The sequence below is a fragment of the Gallinula chloropus genome (genome assembly GCF_964237585.1).
Source record: "Gallinula chloropus genome assembly, chromosome: 1".
Taxonomy (NCBI): Eukaryota; Metazoa; Chordata; class Aves; order Gruiformes; family Rallidae; genus Gallinula; species Gallinula chloropus.
In genome coordinates this window covers 22,705,939-22,725,437 of record NC_140085.1, presented here as the reverse complement: position 1 = coordinate 22,725,437, position 19,499 = coordinate 22,705,939, and the positions used below count along the sequence as shown (strand labels likewise).

At 40.2% G+C, this 19,499-nt stretch overlaps 1 protein-coding gene across 1 annotated transcript in view; it reads left to right on the top strand.

Moving 5' to 3' along the window:
• POLR3B (RNA polymerase III subunit B) overlaps positions 1 to 18,037 on the top strand; it is a gene marked incomplete at its 5' end in the record, with an annotated part of 76,569 nt that extends 58,532 nt beyond the window's left edge. Inside the window, 5 exons of the mRNA XM_084261208.1 lie at positions 6,344 to 6,451; positions 7,324 to 7,486; positions 9,590 to 9,703; positions 15,835 to 16,008; positions 17,553 to 18,037. Coding sequence (XP_084117334.1) covers positions 6,344 to 6,451; positions 7,324 to 7,486; positions 9,590 to 9,703; positions 15,835 to 16,008; positions 17,553 to 17,682 — 689 coding nt within the window. The 3' untranslated portion in view covers positions 17,683 to 18,037. The remainder of the gene's footprint in view (positions 1 to 6,343; positions 6,452 to 7,323; positions 7,487 to 9,589; positions 9,704 to 15,834; positions 16,009 to 17,552) is intronic.
• Between the last annotated feature and the right edge of the window lie 1,462 nt (positions 18,038 to 19,499).

The following is a 19,499-nucleotide window of genomic DNA, read 5'->3' as shown; positions in this document are numbered from 1 at the left end:
ACAGAAAGAAGCAGAGTAACAGAACTGGAAAGTGCCTGGGATATGGCAGGTTAAATCCACAAACCTTTTGTTACAGAAGAGCCTTTTGTTAAATATGTAGGTAGATTTTGTAGGCCTCTGTAGTAATACAGATCTCTGCCTCTGTATTTGCAACCTGCTTTGTGTCCTCTCGCATGTCAACATGGTATTGGCAAGGGTCACCACTTTTGGCCTGTCCACCACACTCTCCTTTCATTCAAGTCCATGTACACTTTAAGCACACTTCTTCCAAGCTGCCTGTTAAAGTTAGCCTTTCCTTCAACACCTGTCAACAAAGAAGTGGATGAGGAGGAAAAAAAACCTGAATCAGGCCATCGAATTGTGCTGGGAAATGCGTCAGCAAATACTTTGCTCTGTCTCGATAGTCATCTTCAAATGATGATCTCTGGGACTAGGACTGTCACTTTAGTCTGTAAGTAAGACTTTAAGCCTCTAATGTCTCCCATAAAAACTTATACCTACCAGGAAGGCCTATTCTTGAGCTGTAGGACTTTGTTTTAACTATATTGCCTTGTATTATATTTTTCCATAAGGACAAAGAAACTTTTTTGGTTAATTATTTTGGTGGGTTTTTTTTTTTAATCTTGCATTCTTCAAGCAAAGTCTCTTTTCAAAGCACAGAAGGCTAAAGGATTGTTAAACTAAAGAAGCTTCATCTGAGTTCCATACAAACTAAATTATTATATTTCCAGATTTCCTCTTGCTTTGCTACAAGTCACAATGAGGAAAAAGTTGGGCTCCTTTGATGTGAAAAAAAGCAATATATCACTTCTCTGAAAGAACATTTCTCAGTCTCTCATGTGAAAAAGGATTAACACCTCCAACAAAGGTCCTGTAGATCACAGAACTAAGCAGCAATACTGAACAGTATTCCTGAGGAGTGGAAAAACTGTATTTAAGCAAGAGATTGTTTGAACTGGCAAACAGAAGCTTTTTAATAGCTGAAGATCTAAGATAAAGGATTAAACCTTTCTGAAGTATCTGCACTTAAACAACTCTAAAGACAAGGAAGCGAGTTTAAATTCATGAAAGATGGTCTTTGTTTTCCTAAATGAACCATGTTCTTCAGTGTCAAAACAAAATCCCTTCACAGCATTGTCAACTACATAAACTTCATGACAATACCACTCATCTACCAAAGTCTGGCCCTACTTACTTTTTAAAATTTTTACTAGTTTGAGCACCTGTCTTCTGCTTGCCTAACTTCACAGTGGAGAACAACCTATCTTTCTCATTTTCCTGGGCACTTGTACAGGACGCATATAAGCAGAACATGAAAAGTAAGACATTTTAAATAGCTGCTTGGGTCATATTCCCCCATGTTACAAGTCAGAGTTAGTACTTTATCTCTAATAAAACATCAGTGGGGTTATAGCAATTAAGTGGTTGAAGTGGTATTAAGAAGAATTTGTTATCGACTGCAGGAATGTGGGATGATTAGTAGTCATTAGGTGTCAGGAAAAGCAGCTATTTCTTACATTGTTTTTATCTTTGGAAGTTGAGTATGAGAAAATGACGTGTCAGAATGCCATTAAAACTTCTCATACCACTTTTTCTTTTTTTTTACAAAACTGCTGCTTAGCTTGCTGTCTTAAGAAGAAAAGTAGAGCATTTTTTATCTCAAGCAGCAAACAGGTAACCTTCTGACCTTTTCAGAAAATCCTCAACTGAACCTCTGAAATTAGGGTGATTTAGCATTTTATGGCACAGAATAAAAATCTCTAATTCTGTTTCCAAATAGTGTATCCTGAACACACATTTTATTAAGCTCTTGACTCATTCAGCCATGTGTATTTTGTAAAGTTCCTATGGTTATTGTTTTACAATAGCTGCTTCCAGAAGCATTGTAAGGGTTTCAATTAATCAGCTCTTTGTGTGCTTCAGACTATGCAAATTTATCACATCAGACCATTCAGCAGCTCATGGGAAAGCAGTGTACAAACTGTATTGTCTTCTAGCACCTCCTCTCATTTAGAGTGATGTTTTTAATAAGAAAACTAATCAAGTTTACTTATGCATTATTTATCTGTTAATTTTAATTCTGTTCTTTACCTCTTATGTCAAATAGGATGTAGCAAGTGATATGATAGATCAGTGAATGGTTCAATATTGAACAAAGCTTATGTGATGCAGCACTTTTTTTCTTCTGGACTTGTTTTATGCTTAGTTAGCCAACACAGTATGTAATTAGAGAGTTCTGAAGCAGATGTACATTTTTGTTTAACCTTACTAATTTTTGCAGTTTTCTTTGTCACTTGTCCACAATATACAGCTCTGTGTATAGCTACAGCTTCTCTTAATTACAGGCTTATTTCTCAGGAGTATTTTCAAATTCTGGCAAATGTAGTAAATCTAAAATAGATGCCTTTCACTTAGTTTTAGCTCTTTCACCACCGTATCATTAGAATAAGTAAACAAGCACATTTAGTAATGCGCTTCTTTTTATCTTGCTGATAGAAACTGGTATTGCTGCTACTTCTATTCACTTCGTCTCCTTTGCTCTCTAATGTCCCTCCTGCTGGTAGTAATTAGTTTTCTGTATTAGGTTGTTTTGACTTATTTGATTATTTTTTTTTTCATTTGGCATGTGTGTGTATAGAAGGCATCTTATCGGAGCCGGTGAAAAACTTTCCCATACCGTTGTGTTTTGTCCCTGCCCCCTCCACGCTGCCCCCCTTTCCCCTGTCTGCTGTTTTACAAGTCTGTGTAGGTTGGTGTTTGTCAGCAAACTGTAAAAGCCACCACATAACGGATACCAATTCTGGAATTCCTCCTGATTAGAAAAAGAAGCTCTTTAAGGACAGAAGTGCAGGGGTGAGGGATCTGTGTGTTCTGTCAGGGCCTTGTGGAAGTACGAGGGTGTTGAGATGCCGTCGGGATTGATGCAGATAGTGCTGTGAGGATGGGGCCATCATGCATAGTCAGAGGGCTGTCATTTATTGGCTGGCATACAATAGCATTAGAAAACACTGCCTATGGCTAGTTTATACTTGCATGTTAAACCACTGTAGATATCTGATTTGAGTTTATGGTAATTTGAATTGTTATCCTTGCAGTAAACTGCTGTGCCTATTAATCCACTTGCTCTCTTTTTTTGAGAGGGACATCTTAGAAAAAATGTTAAGCGTTTCCACTAACTTTTCGTCTAAGATGATGTAATGAACTTGATAAAGTTTTTTTCTAGTTTGCAAATTGGTTTTCAATTGAAAAGAAATGAGATGTAGCAAGCTGCTGAGTGCTTTCTTGTTCAGACAGACAACCCTCTTCTTAGTCCAGACATTAAAAAAAAGCATAGAGTTTTTGTTTGTTTGTTTGTTTTATCTGGAAAAATAATTACAGCCTTTTCTTGTGGTTAATGTTTGATTCTGTACCTAAATGAGAACTCCAGAGTGTATATGTGAGAGCAGATTCAGGCACATCACAGCGTAGCATTTAGTCTGAAATTGTATTGCTGAATTTCAGATGCAGCATATAAAAATTGTGAGGGGAAGAGAAATTATTTTGTATGTCCTGCGTGGATACTGGGGAACAAATTTCATGTGATATCTAAATCAATAACAATTAGGAAATCTTAATAACCTGCTGCAAGAGCTATAAAGAAAAGTTACCTGCTAGTTTGACTGTCCCCTATTTATGAATATTGAATGGGGAGTAGTTGAGCAGCTCAGCTATGAGATGCAATTTATACTTCAACAGGGGAACATTTGGAATTTAGGCTGTCTTAAATCCAGCCCTTTTGCTCCTTTACTGTTTTATTAACCAGTTGTAAGTGATAATTACACTTCTCTGGATTAATTCACTTGATCACTTTTTTGCAGCTGCTTGGCAGTGCAGCACTGCTGGAGTTGCCTTTTGCTGCCTTGCTGCAAACCCCAGCTCAGCAATCGGGGCTGAAAGATAGAACTAAATTCAGGAGCTTGCAGCACAAGCATTAGTCTCTGAAGAGCTTCTAAAGGCAAGTGACTGCAAAAGGAAGTCAAGTTTGCATTTTTAAATGAATTGCAGTTACTTGCTTTTAGAAATAGAACTGTATATAGGAAAGATATCTTTCAGTTTTTAAACAAGTTTTTTTATGAGAAAGAATGAACTTCTGTAAAACAGGGGAGGAAGAAACTTCTCTCTGTCCTGTTCTCTAAATACTCATGGACATGCTACAGAACTGTTGTAAACTCAGTGGCTTCTTAAAATACAGAAGCTTAGAATTGAGGTTTTATAGCTTTCTCTTTTTACTTCCCCCCCCTCTTCTGTAAAATAGAAACTTTATAAATGGCCTAGTGAGCTTCACATTGCTGGATTCTGTCTAAATATTTTGTTTTTAACTTCTAAGCTCATTATGCTGTCTTTGTGTTAACTTGTATTAAAATCTGTCAGCTATGACTGGTCTCATAACCACAGTCAGCGGACCAGAATAAGTTAATTATTTACTTGTGTCACTAGTGCTCTTCATCTAATGAAATGCACAGCTGTGTTAGATCTGCAGTTGGGTGTGTAGGTCCCATTGTTATACAAGTCAGCGGAGGGTAGAAGCCGCTATGATGGAGAGCCCTCAGTTCTTTCTGCTGTTCTGCCTTTCTGTGTCGATTTCATGGATCTTTTATCATTCACTTTCACACAAAACAAACAACACAGTGGCTGTCTGCTATGGGAACCAGCTTGGCATATAAAAGGTTTTCAGAGCCTAAAGTAATTTTAAGTTAGCTAAGATTTAATTTTTGGCTTACAGGTGCCGTGAAGTCCAGATGCAACTTAATGCTTTCTTAGAAGTGAATGTGAACCAGGCAAAATGATTTGCCATAACACATCTATAATTAATAAAGTATTTAGGTATACAATTTTAGGTTAAAAAAGCTGTGTGCGTAAGAGACAGTGGGTTGGGGTTGGAGGTTTTTTCAGTTTCACCAAGTGAGTGCTGCCTTAGGGGGAGGGGTAGAAGGGTGTTATTGATTTATCATAGTAGAACAATGAAAATTAGTTTCAATAGGTTTTAAAACTAAATACGCCACCACTACCCCCCTTGCCTCAGACACTGCAATCGTTAGGGTTTTTCTTCCTTGCTCCCTTCCCCCATACTTACCATTCTTATTCTATTAAGTACTGTCCCATACACCTATCCCTGTCTTGCTTGGACAGTGGAAGAGGAGCTCCCTCCTGAGCAGACGCCAATATCCCCCTGTGAACTGGCTGGTCGGGGGATGCCTTTTTAGGGATGTAACCAGCACCCTCAGTCTTCCAGGAGCCCCCTCCGCTCCAGGACTGTTCCCAAAGCGTGCTCTGGCATTTGCAACAGGCTGATCTCAAATAGCTTGCAGACTTTTTCAGCTCTAAGGACTTCTGGAAGAAATTGTCCAACTGAAACAGTAGCTTTGGTTCAAAGGAATATGGGCTTAAGCAGCTGCATTTTAGCACCTGAATTTGAATGTTAGATCTCCTAGTCATTTATAGCTGCAGTATTTTGATCTGCAGAATTCACTATAGAAACAGTTGTGAGGACTGGAAAGAAAATGATGGGATGTATGACAGGCTATTTTAAATGAGCTTTCATGTGTGTTTAATCTTTTGTAATAGTTTTAGAGTTTGGGTTTGATTTTTGTTTCTTTTGCATCCAGTACTGATGAGACTGAAAAAAGCTTCAAGGGTTTTAAGGGTACAGTTTGTGTTCGTGGACTGACAAAATAATAAGCAGTCTAGAGAGTGGACTGTACATTGTAATTCATCAAAAGCAGTTTTTGCTTAGCAAATGAATTCTACCTGAAAAAAAATCATTGGTGTTTTGTTTTGGTTTGTTTTTTTACCCCTCCTTATTTCCTCACAGTCCCTGTCAAGTTCCTGACCTGATTTGTTTTTATTCGCAGTATTTAGCAAAGATACATATGATAAACAGAGTTTAAAGCAATAATAATTTTGTGTGTCCAAAGTAATACTCTTAAGAGGCACAATTTATTTATTTATTTGCCAGAAATCATAGCATCAGCTTTTAAAACTAGGTCTCCCTTGAGATGTTCCAGTCTGACTAGTCAGAAGTTTCTGGTTGCCCCTGAAAACTCTATCTAAAGCTTTCTTCCCTAATTTGCTAACTCACAAATCACTAGGAGCATTATGTAAGGGTATGCTAATTCTGCCAGTCCTGTCACAAGGGCTCTCATCTAGCCTGCAGGTTGTGAGCACTGGTCATGGTAATGAATCTGGGTAAAAAGTGATCCATGAGAAAGAGAGGAGGAGGAAAACACCGAAGAAAATCTGGTGATGAGCGTCAGCCCTGCTGGTGGTTTGCTGTTTGTGAATTGAAATGTTTTCTCTTCTGCAGGGGTGTGTGGACTGATTGTTCCTCAGGAAGACATGCCGTTTTGTGATACAGGAATCTGTCCGGATATCATAATGAACCCTCACGGCTTCCCATCGCGTATGACGGTTAGTGGCTATGTTATCATTAAAGAGGCAGCGGCCCCTGATAGGCAAAGTGAAGTAGATTAGCCAGAAGAAACAAAAAAAAAAAGTTTGAAACACACTTTCACTGAGAACATTCTCTAGTCATCATGCCACGGGCTTGCTCTCATTTAAGTATTCAGCCTTCTGTTTTGCAAGCTTTGAAACATCCTACTGTCAAAGGAGTTGGGCTGTGGGCTCTTTGTGCATCATTCCCATTTTGTTCTGTATCAAGCTAATAGGAAAGCAACTGAATGCCTCACTTGCACCATTTGAAAATTTCTTGCTCACCGTCTTCCTTCCCTGTTGTCTATGCCCACTAAGCAGGCTGGGTGGAGAGAAGTTTCAGTAGTAGTTCTAGACCTATATAACTTCTTAGATTACATACACTTCCCTGGGCCTGATGCAAGTCTTGCACCTGTGCCGCACAGTCACACTGAATACCTCCCAGCCTGGCCTTTGTATGGGACCTCCACTGATTACTTTGTACAGCCTCTGATCTTTTTTGCTTTGTTAGCTTCTTCCCTTCTGTTCCCCCAGCTGCACTGGAGCGTGTCAATCTCTGAGGCTGTCTTCCAGAGCAGAAGGCCACACTGGATTCTGCTCATTTTCCAGACAGCTGGAAAAAATGGAGCTGCCTGACTCTGGAACTTAAACATGTTCTCATACCCTGAGTCTGGTTTTTCCCCTTGACACTGGTGTACTCCCTGTTCTTGGGCTTCTTCCACTCTTTGCATTGTATGCAGTAATCCAGGCTGCTATCTCAGACACTTTGCCTGGCTAACGTGTGCTGTGACCAACCCAACCACGTGCCCGTACTAGTGAGCAGGCTGTTAACTCTGCTTTCCTTTGCACAGGTAGGAAAGTTAATTGAACTCCTGGCTGGAAAGGCCGGGGTCCTCGATGGCAGATTTCACTATGGAACAGCTTTTGGAGGCAGTAAAGTTAAGGATGTGTGTGAAGATCTTATTCGCCATGGTTATAACTACCTAGGGAAGGACTATGTAACATCTGGTATCACGGGGTAAGAATCTGCTGTAGAGATTCAGATTTTTCAGGGAAGTGGGGAAATCCTGTCAAGGCTCACCTGAAAAATCTTCTGATGTCTTGGACCTCAGGAACTTTCTCTTTACAAACTGGTCTGTGAGATGGAGAGAAAGGGCTGAAGAATGTGTACTTTTTTTTTTTACTTTTTTTTCTTTTTCTCTTCTTTTTCCTTTTTCCCTTAGAAGTATTTTGTGGTTCCACGTTTTAAGAGTTACTAGTATGTGTGGCTGTAACATGAATGGCCCTTGTAGTACATAGTAAAATTTCTCAACATCTACTGAGTGACAAAAAAGGCAAAATCAAGGTTTTCTTTCAGAAAGACTAAGAAATTTCAAGTTTCTTTTGGCAGCAAATCTTAGATGTGCTTGGAATCAGATAAACATTTTCATATTGACTTTAATAGAACTGTAAAATACAGATCTGGAGACAGGTGTCTGTTCCTTGGGAATATTTTGTGTGTGCTCTTTTTTCTTTTTTTTTTTTTTTCCTTTTTTCCTCCTTCTTTCGATTACACAATGATTCAGTCTAGCATAATACTCTAATCTGCAAACTTCCTGCTGTGTTGATCGGACTGGCTTCTGAGACACAGAGTTCAAAGAACATAAGATAGTTTAGAAACAGGAAAAGGCCATATGGCTTCACATGCCTGCCCTTCCAAAATGTATCTTAATCCTACTCTCCTGCTATTTTTATTATCCTCCCAGTCCTTCTCTTCTCAAGGAACGAGTTTTGGTCTCTTTTGTAAGGGGTTTTTTTTTTTAATACTTTTTTTTTTTGCTTTTCCTACCAAGTTATTCCACATGTTGTTTCTCTTTTTGTTTCAGAGGGATGATTTTGGGTTTTTTACTCACTTTATATTCCATAAACTGTATGTCAAGTGTCCTGGTGTTTGAAACACTTTTTGTTGATATCACGGTAACTTTTAACAAATCTGACTGATGTTGTTTCCTAGGGAGAATAAAATCATCTAGCCCTAAAAATCCTCCATCCCCAAACTTTGTAGTACCCTATTTAGAGATTTTGCTTTAGGACACTGATATTCTTCCAAGTAAATTTCAAATGCTTCGTCTATTTGTTATGAAATTTGAAGGCATATTTCATAACAATGTGGAAGCTTGCACATTCCAAGTGTCTAGTTAATTTTTATTATTTTCTTCAATAGGCGGCTTTTGGAATAACCCTGCATCATGTCAGTAATGACTCTGAATGGGACATGCAATGCTTTTGTCTCCTGCTTGTTTTTATATTGCAATTGCATTTTTTAGGAATAAATCAGTGGCCGTGCTGAGTTTGTCTGTGTTAAATCTGGTGGTTCTGTTCCTGAAGGTGGCAGCTGGGAAGCGACTGAGTGCTTTCTACTGATGCTTTCTGGTCTTCAGGTGCTTATGTGGTTCTTACAGCTGGAGGTGGTTTAAACACAGAAGTCTTTAGCCATTACTCCAGCTCTTAGAACGGAGTCACACCCTCCATAATGCTTACAGATCTTTCCAAGCTGATGCAAGTGCCTAAATGTGGTTCTCAAGAGTCCTTTTACCTGTCTCGCCTGAGCCGCCGGCGCCAGGCAGGGCAGCAGTTTGTGTTCTATGGCTGCAGCTGCTGAGCAGTGCTGCAGGAGCAGCCCTGCTGATGCACAGCCACTCAGAGACAGCTTCCACCCTCCTGGGCCTTGGGTTGTACTTTGAAGTGGTCTGCTGGGAGAATTAGCAGATGGGAAGAACTGTCAAGGTGACAGTGTGCCAGTGCTAAGCTACCTTTGCAAATGCAAGTTCCTTAAAATGCTCTGTAAAAATTATGACAGAGGAGGCACATGGTGCAGCTGATACCAGGTACCTGGAGCTATAGCAGCATGCAGCATATGGCCAGAGGTCAAGAGCTTGTTTCTGCCTAGGGTGGATACAGGTGCTGGAAGTCTGCAGCTTTTGCCTTCACAAGGGCTCCCTGTGAGGTTTTCAGACTGATTGCCCTGAAAGCCCAAACACATTTTTCTGTGACTCATGATTGCCCTTTTTTTTCAAATTCCTCCTGTACCAGTGTGTGTTAACTGTGAATATTGGTTTTGTTCTGTTTCTTATTCCTTCAGGGAACCTTTGGAAGCATATATCTATTTTGGTCCCGTGTATTACCAGAAACTAAAGCACATGGTGTTGGATAAAATGCATGCAAGAGCTCGAGGACCCCGAGCAGTGCTCACCAGGTATTGTTACAGGCCAAGCACAAAATTCACAAGTGTGCCCAGCTGACTGACAGATATAAACCAAAAGTTAGTTTACCTTCTGGTACTTGACACAAAATGCTGTTACCTGTTAGTACACTGTTTTGTACTGCAAGGTCTCATGGTAGGCTGTGGAGGGAGGTTGTTCTGAACGTCCAAGTGTGCTCTGTGTGCTCCAGACCAGTTTGCTTCTCAGACTTCTGTTAGCAGTTTGTAAAAATAGTATCTGCTGATTCACAGTGTACAATGTGGCCCTTTCCTGTCAGATCACTCATATTGCAGGTATTTTAGGAGTTTGGGTTTTTTTCTTTAACATTTGTACTTTTACAGAATTGGGGTATGAGTAGAAGGAAGACATTTCTTTTAATCTTTCAGCATCCTTTGATGTTCAGTAGGTTAATACTGATGTCATGATGATTACACTAAGCCTGAACTTGGTTTTCTCTCCAACAGAGGTTGATTACCATGTTGATGCCTTCTGGTGTCAAATTTTGAAGTCAAGCAGATGCATGTGTAATAGGCAATACAAGCCCATGGAGGTGGGTTTATATTATCTGGACCTATGGGGAATTTGAAGCATCCTGCTTTCACTGATGATGTTGCTGTTTTCTCCTTGACAGGAAGCTCTGTGACTGTTTGCACATGTGTTCTAAATTGCTGGTATTTCTGGCTCACAAGAAGTAGTTCAGTGGCACAGGCTTTGCTTTGAGGAGGCTTCTAGTGGATCATTCAGATCACCTCTTTCCACCACAGCAGAGTTATTTGCTAGATTTTGTGAAAGTTAATTGCCCATTAGTCTTGAGTATTCTAGCAAAGACTGTTCAAAATTACCATTGTCAATCTTTCAGGACTATGAGGTAGACCATTTATACCTCAACTGCTGCGTGATGGTGTTCTGCTTTTTCACTAGTCCCCTTTGTACTGTTTGTGAGATGTAAGCACGAATTCATGACTTTCCTGCCCTTACTCTTCCCTATAACAAGCATGTTTCATATTCTTCAATTCTTAATTTACTTTCACACCTCTTATCATGTGCTGATGCACTTCTCTTGCCTGACCTGACTGCATAACAAGTCAGCAACTCTGTCCTCCTGGGATTTTACCTATCAATGTGCTACTAGAGAATGGAGGGGCCAGTCTCTGCTGTACCTAATACTTAAATATCTTTCTCTTTTGCTTTTCATTGAATATTTCCTATGCCTTTTGGCTTTCCAACCTCATGCTGTTTCTAGGACAAAATGAAGTTGTCTCACGCTCTCCATGGAAGTAAATACCAATGTTTGAACTTATGAAAAGTTTATAATTCTGGGCTGAACTTTTCCACCAACCACATTATGTCCTTACCACAGCTGCTTGCCGGTATGAACATAAGTAATATTTCCAAATAATCAAACAGTAGGCTGTCAGCCCCATTTTCTGTTCTTCATTGTGTTAGTCATGGTATTGCTGCTTCATACGAAAATGAAAACTTGCTGTCTCAGCTAATGGTGCATGCAATTGGCTTACTGGAGCTCTAGCTTACCCAAATCCCTTGATCTCCTTTTTTATTGTGCCCCCAGCTTCTCAACTGTTCAGAGATACTGAATTTAAATGAAACCTAAATCCCAAGTCAAGGTAAAGTTTTCATGTAAAGATGAAGGTGGTGTGGTTTCCCCAACCCCTTACTTTTCTTTGAATTCTTTGTTCCAGTCAGTAGTATCTTACTATGTGGCTAGGGCTCTTTATTTGACTTTCAGGAAAGCTGGTAGATGTTCAATTTATGCTGCCTCTTGACTAGTCTTTTAGGAATTTTCTTTTTTCTCCTCAACTAATTAAGCTTTTGTTATTGCCTTCGCCTCTGCTGAGAGAGTCTGCTTTGCCAGCTTTCACACTCACTATTGTTTTAATATCCATTGCACTTCCTGGAAAGTAGATTGCCTCTAACATTGTTTTTCACTTCTAAAAGTAATGCTGTAACAGCTTGCAACATGGCATTTGACTGTTGCTCTTTTGCAATGGGTTTTATTATATATCAAGTGTACCTTAACTGACAGAGCAAAGCTGCCTTCCCATCTGCAGTAAAGCAGAAGACTTGAGTTTCTTGAATGTCACCGATTCTCGCGATTGTCCTGATTAAAACAAGACTTTGTAGAATTGCAAAGCAGCACTGTCAACACACTCAGAACCACCAGGATGTTGTCCTCTTAATTGGTATTTGTTAAATGAAATGCAATACTTAATTTATTTTGCCATGAGTCGTTGACAATTAATTTAAAACGTAGTTCCATATATGGTGTTGCCTGGATACCCAGTCCTGCTAAATCTTTTGAACAGATAAACTGCTTTTAGCTTTCCTTACAAGAGATCAATATAAGCTTTGTGCAAGCATAGTTGTTTTGATGGACGTTGGCAGAGCTGCCACCTGCATGCCTTTTGAACTTATCAGATATGTCAGTTCCTGTTACACTGCAAGGGGGTAATGTGATGACGCTGGTTAGGGCTTCTCTGTCATGTGGGAGCATGGTACATCCTTCTGCCTCAGGCAGTGTTTTCCTAGGTAATACTCTGCATCTTGGAGATAAGTGTTTCAGCCCATGAATCCATTTCGAGTTGGCAACTGGTTTTCCACAACAGGCACAAGGGAGGTCTGCTGAGATCTAGAAGGCCTGCTCATATTTATGGGGGTAGATTTATTTCACCCCACTGGCTAATGAAACAAGGAAGAGAACTATAAAATAACTGTTCTTCCAGAAAATGCAGAATTAGTGCTAATAAATTCTTAATGTGCTTAAGACCACTGAAGTTAATTGTTCTTTGCTTTTTTTCGAAACTTGGCAGTTAATAGTGGGAAGACCACTTGGCCTTACTTTTTTTAGTTAAAGAATAACAACATTTTATTTAGCATTTTACAATTTTGAGACCTTTCTTAAAAATATGAAAAATACCTCTTTTTAATGATATTCCCAACCTTATTTGCAAGAGTCTGCTTTATTTTCAGAATATTATATTTAGAATAAAGAATGGAAGTAGTTGCCCAGAGCAACAGCTGCAGTGTATGTGTGTATAGCAGGAAAGGGCAAGTACAAATGCTTTATAAATACTGTTTGGATATTTTAAACAACCTTTGGTGTGAGGAATTGTCACACACACACATGTAAACCAGAAGAAAAATCTGATGGACTTAGGGTGCATAAGATGGAGTCTCTTCAAGGGCCTAATGTCAATATTGAAATTTTTTTACTTGAGAAAACCAGAGCTTTTTCTGGGGTTTTGGCCTGGTTTCACCTGGGATAGAGTTATTTTTCTTCCTAGTGTGACAGAATCATAGCATATCGGGTTGAAAGGAACCTCAAGGATCACCTAGCTAAACCTTTCTTGGCAAAATCTCTGTCTAAACAAAAGTACCTTCTAGACAAGAAGGACCAGCTGAATCTTAAAAGCATCCAGTGTTGGGGAATCCACCACTTCCCTGGGGAGATTATTCCAATGGCTGATTGTTCTCATTGCGAAAAATTTTCCTGTGTCCAGATGGAATCTCCGGACTAAACCGGAGCACAGTATTCCAGGTGTGGCTTGACAGTTGCTGAGTAGAGTGGGATAATGACTTATTTCTCTCTGCTGGTGATGCCCTTGTTCATGCAACCCAGCATCCTGTTGGCTTTCTTTACCTTCTACTTTGGTGCGGTTGAACAGTGCTGTGGGTTGGACTTAGGATGAGAATAACATTGATAACACCCTGGTGTTTTGGTTGTTGTTAGGCAGGATTTACACAGGACTCTTAACCTTTTCATACTGCACTGCCAGCAAGGGGGCTGGGGGTGCACAAGAAGCTGGGAGCAGACACAGCCGGGACAGCTGACACAAATTGGCCACAGGGATGTTCCATACCATATGACAGCATGGTCAGTGTGTAGCTTCAGGGACACTAGCCAGGGGCTTGGACTGCAGCTCAGGACTAGCTGAGCATTGTTGCTCTGCAGGTGGTGAGCAATTGTGCTGGCATCACTTGGTTTGTGTATTGCTGTTATTATTTTCTGTCATGTTAAACTGTCAGTATCTCAACCCTTGAGCTTTACCTATTTTTTCCGATTCTCTCCCCATCCCACCAGGGGCAGAGGCAGTGACCGAATAGCTCTGTGGTGGGTTGACCATGACAGTTTATTTAGTGGGATTTTAGCTGCTTTAGAAATCTTCATCCTGTATCTATTAGAACACCCATGGCTTATCAACTCTTAAAGGGCTGGAGCTGAGACACGGTCGTTTTTCAAGATGTTTTATCCTCCCTTAATTGGATTGTGACTTTATTGGGGCTCACGTTGATGAAACCATTGTGTCGTTTTATCCTGTGGAGCAGCACCTGGTGAAACTGTGGAAAGTAGGCTTGTGCATTAACTAATGTTACAGAAGTCACTTGGTAAAAGGAACCCGGGCACTTCTTGCAGCACAGCAAATGTGTGTGTATCTTTGGAGGCCCCAACTGCTTTTAAAATCTGCCTTTTGGGACTTGAGAAGAGAAACTGCATTCATGGCAGGGTTAGTCCTTTAAAACAGCATCTGAACTGTGATGGTGCCATCATCTGGGGAGGGGAGCCCTAGGGAGTTTAATCAGGATGTAAACAACTTCTATCCATTCTCCTAACAGTGGGAAAAATAGAAGGTCACATGGATGAAAAGGACTGTTTGAATTACAAGCAGATTAGTTTTAAGATTCCAGTGTGGTCAGAGCAAGGGAAACTACTTTCCCCTAACAGCAAACACACCTTGCATCTTTAGAAGATATTTTGGCCTGGTGATTAGTTATTTTATTTTTTTTACAGTTGTTAGAAAAGATTATTAGATGTTGAAGGTTTTTAGAAATCCTTTTCTCTTGAGTTGCAATACATTGGCAAAAAAAGTTACTTTTAATGTATTTAGTATGTTGCTTAAACAAATTCAGTTGTTTGAAATAATGTAAGTGAAATATACTTTAAAAGTTATGGGCCAGCTCTCTCATTGAGTATTCTAGGCAGATTAAAGAGTTGCAGGTTTTGGAAGCAGCACGTAAACATGGGGTTTCACTGAGCAGTGAAGCCTCTTACAACTCCCAGTAAGGTTTTTTCATTCCTTCTCTTTGCTGTCGTGTTTCAGGGAGTAAACTAAGATGGAAATATTTAACAAAGTGCAAGTAATATATTAGTGCTTCAGGAATTTAAGATTGGTTTTGCTTCATAGTTCACTCTAATATTTGCAACCTAAGTACTGGAGCATTGTGTTAGTGCATGGGAGTAAAACTGGTACTGTATGAAATTGCAGTATGACAAACAAGAGGTTAAAGGTTTTGACTGTGGCCCACAAGAAAAAATTGGAATCAAGAATGAAAATATATAATAATGTACCATACCTTGCCTTTTTACATCAAAATCTTTAGCCTATACTTACATTGCTTTGTTAAAACTTTCCTCTAGCTCATGTTCCATGAGGACAGGTGATCTTTACAGACAAAAAATGAGACTTTGGTTTGTGTTGAGGAACTGGAAATTCAGGGACTATACAAGATGAAAATCAGTCTATTAACTGTCAGACATAAAGAAATGTTACTTTAAAAAAAAAAAAAAGGTAGAATTTAGGATTTCCATAATGAGTTGGTAATATCTGTACTATTTGTTTGCTGCCTAGTTTTGGTATTCTCTCCCAGATCAGAAACTGGTTTAAGAACTTAGTCTTAGCTGCAGTTCAGCTGAAACATTAGCTTGATGCTTCACTCATTACCTGCTAAATATTGTTTTATTTAGTTAGCTACCAACTATAAGGAAAGCCTCGTCAAAAAAGAGTCCTAAATCTGTGTCCAGATTGTCTGGGATACTGTTTGATCTCATTTTCTTTTCACTTAGCTGCATTCTGTGAGGTAAAGACTCGTGGCCTGATGCTGCAGTTGCAGCTCACAGAACTGCACCGTACCGTGCTGAAGCAAAGGTGAATCGTGTTGACTTGAGTAGTACATTTCTGAGATTATTACCTCTAACTCCAGCCTGTAGAACACTGGTGTCTGCTGATCCTGTACTCTTCCTACAGTTTGAAGATGGGTGTTCCCTGGAGCTGTATAATGTATGTTCTAGAAAACTCACTACATATTTTTTCAAATCTTTATTTCGAAGGCAACCCACTGAAGGTCGATCCCGTGATGGTGGGTTACGGCTTGGAGAGATGGAACGGGACTGCTTGATAGGTTATGGAGCCAGCATGCTCTTATTGGAGAGACTGATGATTTCAAGTGATGCCTTTGAAGTGGATGTTTGTGGGCAGTGTGGCTTGCTGGGCTACTCTGGTTGGTAAGTTGTCCAGCTGTAATGCTTTGTGTAACTCATGGGGTCCCCTCCTCGCTTTGTGAATTTGCCATGTTTCATATTTAAAAAGAAAAAAGCCTTGACCTCAGGTCCATAAAGCGAAGTGGTACAGGGTAAAGGTGCCATTACCTAACAGTTTGAAATAAAGAAAGAACTCCCCCAAGTATGGAGCACATGGAGGTCAGAGCAAGCACAGTTTTCTTGGAAAATAACCAGCTCTTCAACATACTCTTTAATTATGTTTGTAAAAGAGAAGTAGCAGAGTCTGAAAAAATAACTGGAAGACTAATGCTGAGTCTCATAACCTTGCTAACACTTACCAGCTTCATTGGACCTGGGCCTATTGACTTAAATGTGCTCTAGGTCAAGTTCACTGGTAACAGAAGCAGTGACTAAGCATTGGCTTTATTGCAGATGTTAATTCTTAGCCTTACTTTGTACCATGGAAACACGTAGGAATTTTGTTAATTCTTCCTTAATTGGGACTCCAGACTGACATGACTTTGGTCAGAAATACAAATTCAAATCACAGAAGGAAAAAAAAAAGAAATTTAAAAAATAAGAGTTTTGTTAAACCATTAGGGAAGTGCTGTGTCACTCTGCATTCCCAAAGGCCTGACTTTCTTAACTTTCCCAAACCAGAAGATGGAATATACAGGAGAGGAAATAGTGAGGTAGGAAACTGACCTTGCAAGGAAGATTTGAAATTTCCTTTGTGTATACCTGGAGTATGAGATTAAATAATTTACACAGTGGTTACCACCACTGAAGTTGAGTCCCAATAATGAAAAGAAGATTGAGTGACCAGCCTGTCTTCCTGATATGGTCAAAATTGTATCAATATGACAAAAAAAATCTCTCTCCCCAGGGATTTTAAGGTCATTATTTGAGCAAACAGTCCAAGGAATTTGTATTAGTTTTATTGGTTTCCCATCTTAACTAAAGCTTTGGCTGTTCATGCAAAGAGACATGAGAGGTGCCCCTTTCCCAAGCTAGGAATATGAACTTATATTGCATATAAGGGTAAAAAACCCAAAGCAAACCAAAGTGTGAACTTTCTTTCTTCCTGCCTCTTTTTTTGGGACTATATATAAAGCAAAAAACTGGACCATTAACCATGTTTTCAGAAATATTTAGCTTTGTTCCCCTCCTTTCTCTTATGATACAATGCTGAGTTTGTGTTGGCAGTCGTGTGAGTGGTGAAGTAGAAGTCAGTCCCGTTAGCTACTGAGCTCTGTCATCTCCTCCAAGAAAAGTGCAGGTTTAACATTAAGCTCCTGTTGACCTCAGTCACATTATTTAAGGATTTAAAGTTATGACTTGGTTAAGTGCTAAACTATGTCTCGAGCATTTGGCTTCTTCTAGGACTGAGACCAGTGTTTAAACGCAAGCGGACAGAGAAAACAGTGGGTAGTCACAACTGTTGGGGTTTTCTTGTGGTTTGGTTTTGATTGGGGTTTGTTTTGGGTTTTTTCTGTGGAGTTTCACTTACGCACCAACTCTGGCTTTCTTTTTGTTTGCTTCCCTAGGTGCCACTACTGCAAATCATCATGTCACGTGTCTTCTCTGCGCATACCTTATGCCTGTAAACTCTTATTCCAAGAACTGCAGTCAATGAACATCATACCTAGGCTAAAACTAGCTAAGTACAATGAATGAGCAAGATGAAAAAAGAAGTACTTTATGGAAATTGAAATCCAGCATGTTCAGCTGGAGGTTTTGGGGGGGTTTTTGGTGAGCAGGAGTAACTAAAACCTGACTGGGTAGAAGGGAGGTGCGAGACAGTGTAAGAAATCTTTCTTACACATCCTACATGGTTTTGACAGGGGCAATACTGTTGGTAGAGCACACCAGGAGCAGCTGAAAGCCTTAGTAGTCCGAGTGAACAGGACATGTGGGGATTGTGGATTAAGGCTATGATCCAGCTGCTTGGTTTTGAAAAGTACTTTGCTGGACTAGGGCTTGAGCTGGGCTAAATTCATAGAGGTTAAAAATGTTTGCCAGACCAGTGGAATCAGAAATACTAATAAATGTTTTAAATAACACTGCCTGAGTATGCGTTGGTGGTCACGTAAGGGTGGTAAAGCCTTCTTACAATGTCCAAAACATTTTCCTATCCCTAAAGCATTTTGTTAAAGCATTTAAAGTTTTGCTAAGTAGTGTCAGGCTTAGAGAAGTTAAACCACTTTCTCCACTTTCTTCGCCTCAGAATTGGACATTTGACTGGGATTTTAATATGCAGAGGTATTTGTGTGCAAGCAGCCGTGTGAGGACACAGTCAGGCTGCTCTCAACTAAACACATGCAGCTCCCATGAAGTTCAAGGGAGGTGAGTGCATGAGCACCAAATGCATGCTGCAGCTTACACGTACCCATTCAATTCCTACAGAGGATTCAATCCCAACACACTGCCCCACAGCCTTGAAAAGACAGGCTGCAAACACCAGGTACTGATGTAAGCTGTCCTGGGACTTGAGGACTTTTATTTCAATATGCTAAATAGCTGCAACTTTTTTTTAAAAGCAGAGGAATAAAAAAAAGCCCCATGAAGAACAACAAACCCTCCACTGATAATGAAATGAGTTTGAATGACCAGAAAGGATTTAGAAAGGGAGCGGCTGAATTTTTTCATGAGATCTAAGGCCTAGAATTAAAGTGGTGGATGAACTAAGTCACTTAGTGCCCTAAACTCACTTGAGCCCTGTCCTAGCTTTGGCCAGGACACAGTTAACCAGCAGAGTGTATGGTTGACTTTTTATGGAAAGGAGTAGTCCTGCTGAAGTTGAGATGAAGTATGTGCACGTTCAGGTGCCTCACAGAAAGGCAGCACGGGATCACTGAGGACAGAGAAAGCTGCCTGTGACCTGAAAGTCCTGAGATGCTCTTTGGCTCCTCGTATGGCTGAACTGCACGTGCTGATCCTGACACTACTCTCGCAGTCAAGTTGCTGCTGTTCTCTTAGCTGCTTGAGAAGCACAGATGAGTGTCAGCTTGAGTAGACTTGCTTTGTAAGCTTCCACCAAAGTGCTTAAACTTGCAGGTTTGTGTCAGGGCTCTACAAATCAAGTTGGATTTTTGGTGGGGGTTGTGGGTTTGCTTTTTTGGTGGAGTTTTTTTACAGTTGGACTGAGGACAACACATATATCAACACAGCACGTTTGGACTGGAAAATTTCTTGAAGCACCTCTACCAGGATCTGAACAGCTCAGGGGTATTTACATAGAGCAATAAGAGAGTGACATACTGCTTCAGGCTGGAGGAAGAGGTTAACCAAAAGCCCCAACCAAAGTAACAGCCTTTGCTTTGCTCCCTGAGAGTGGCAGGCTGAGGCTCCCGCACCAGCAGAGGGAGTGAGCCTCAAGGGCTGCAGCCTACTGGTGGGGGAAGGGGTTCACCTGCATCCCGGAAACTGCGCAGAGGATAAGGTGTTCTTGCTAGCTAATCCTCTCTGAAGTGTTCTCACAGGTCAGATGGCCG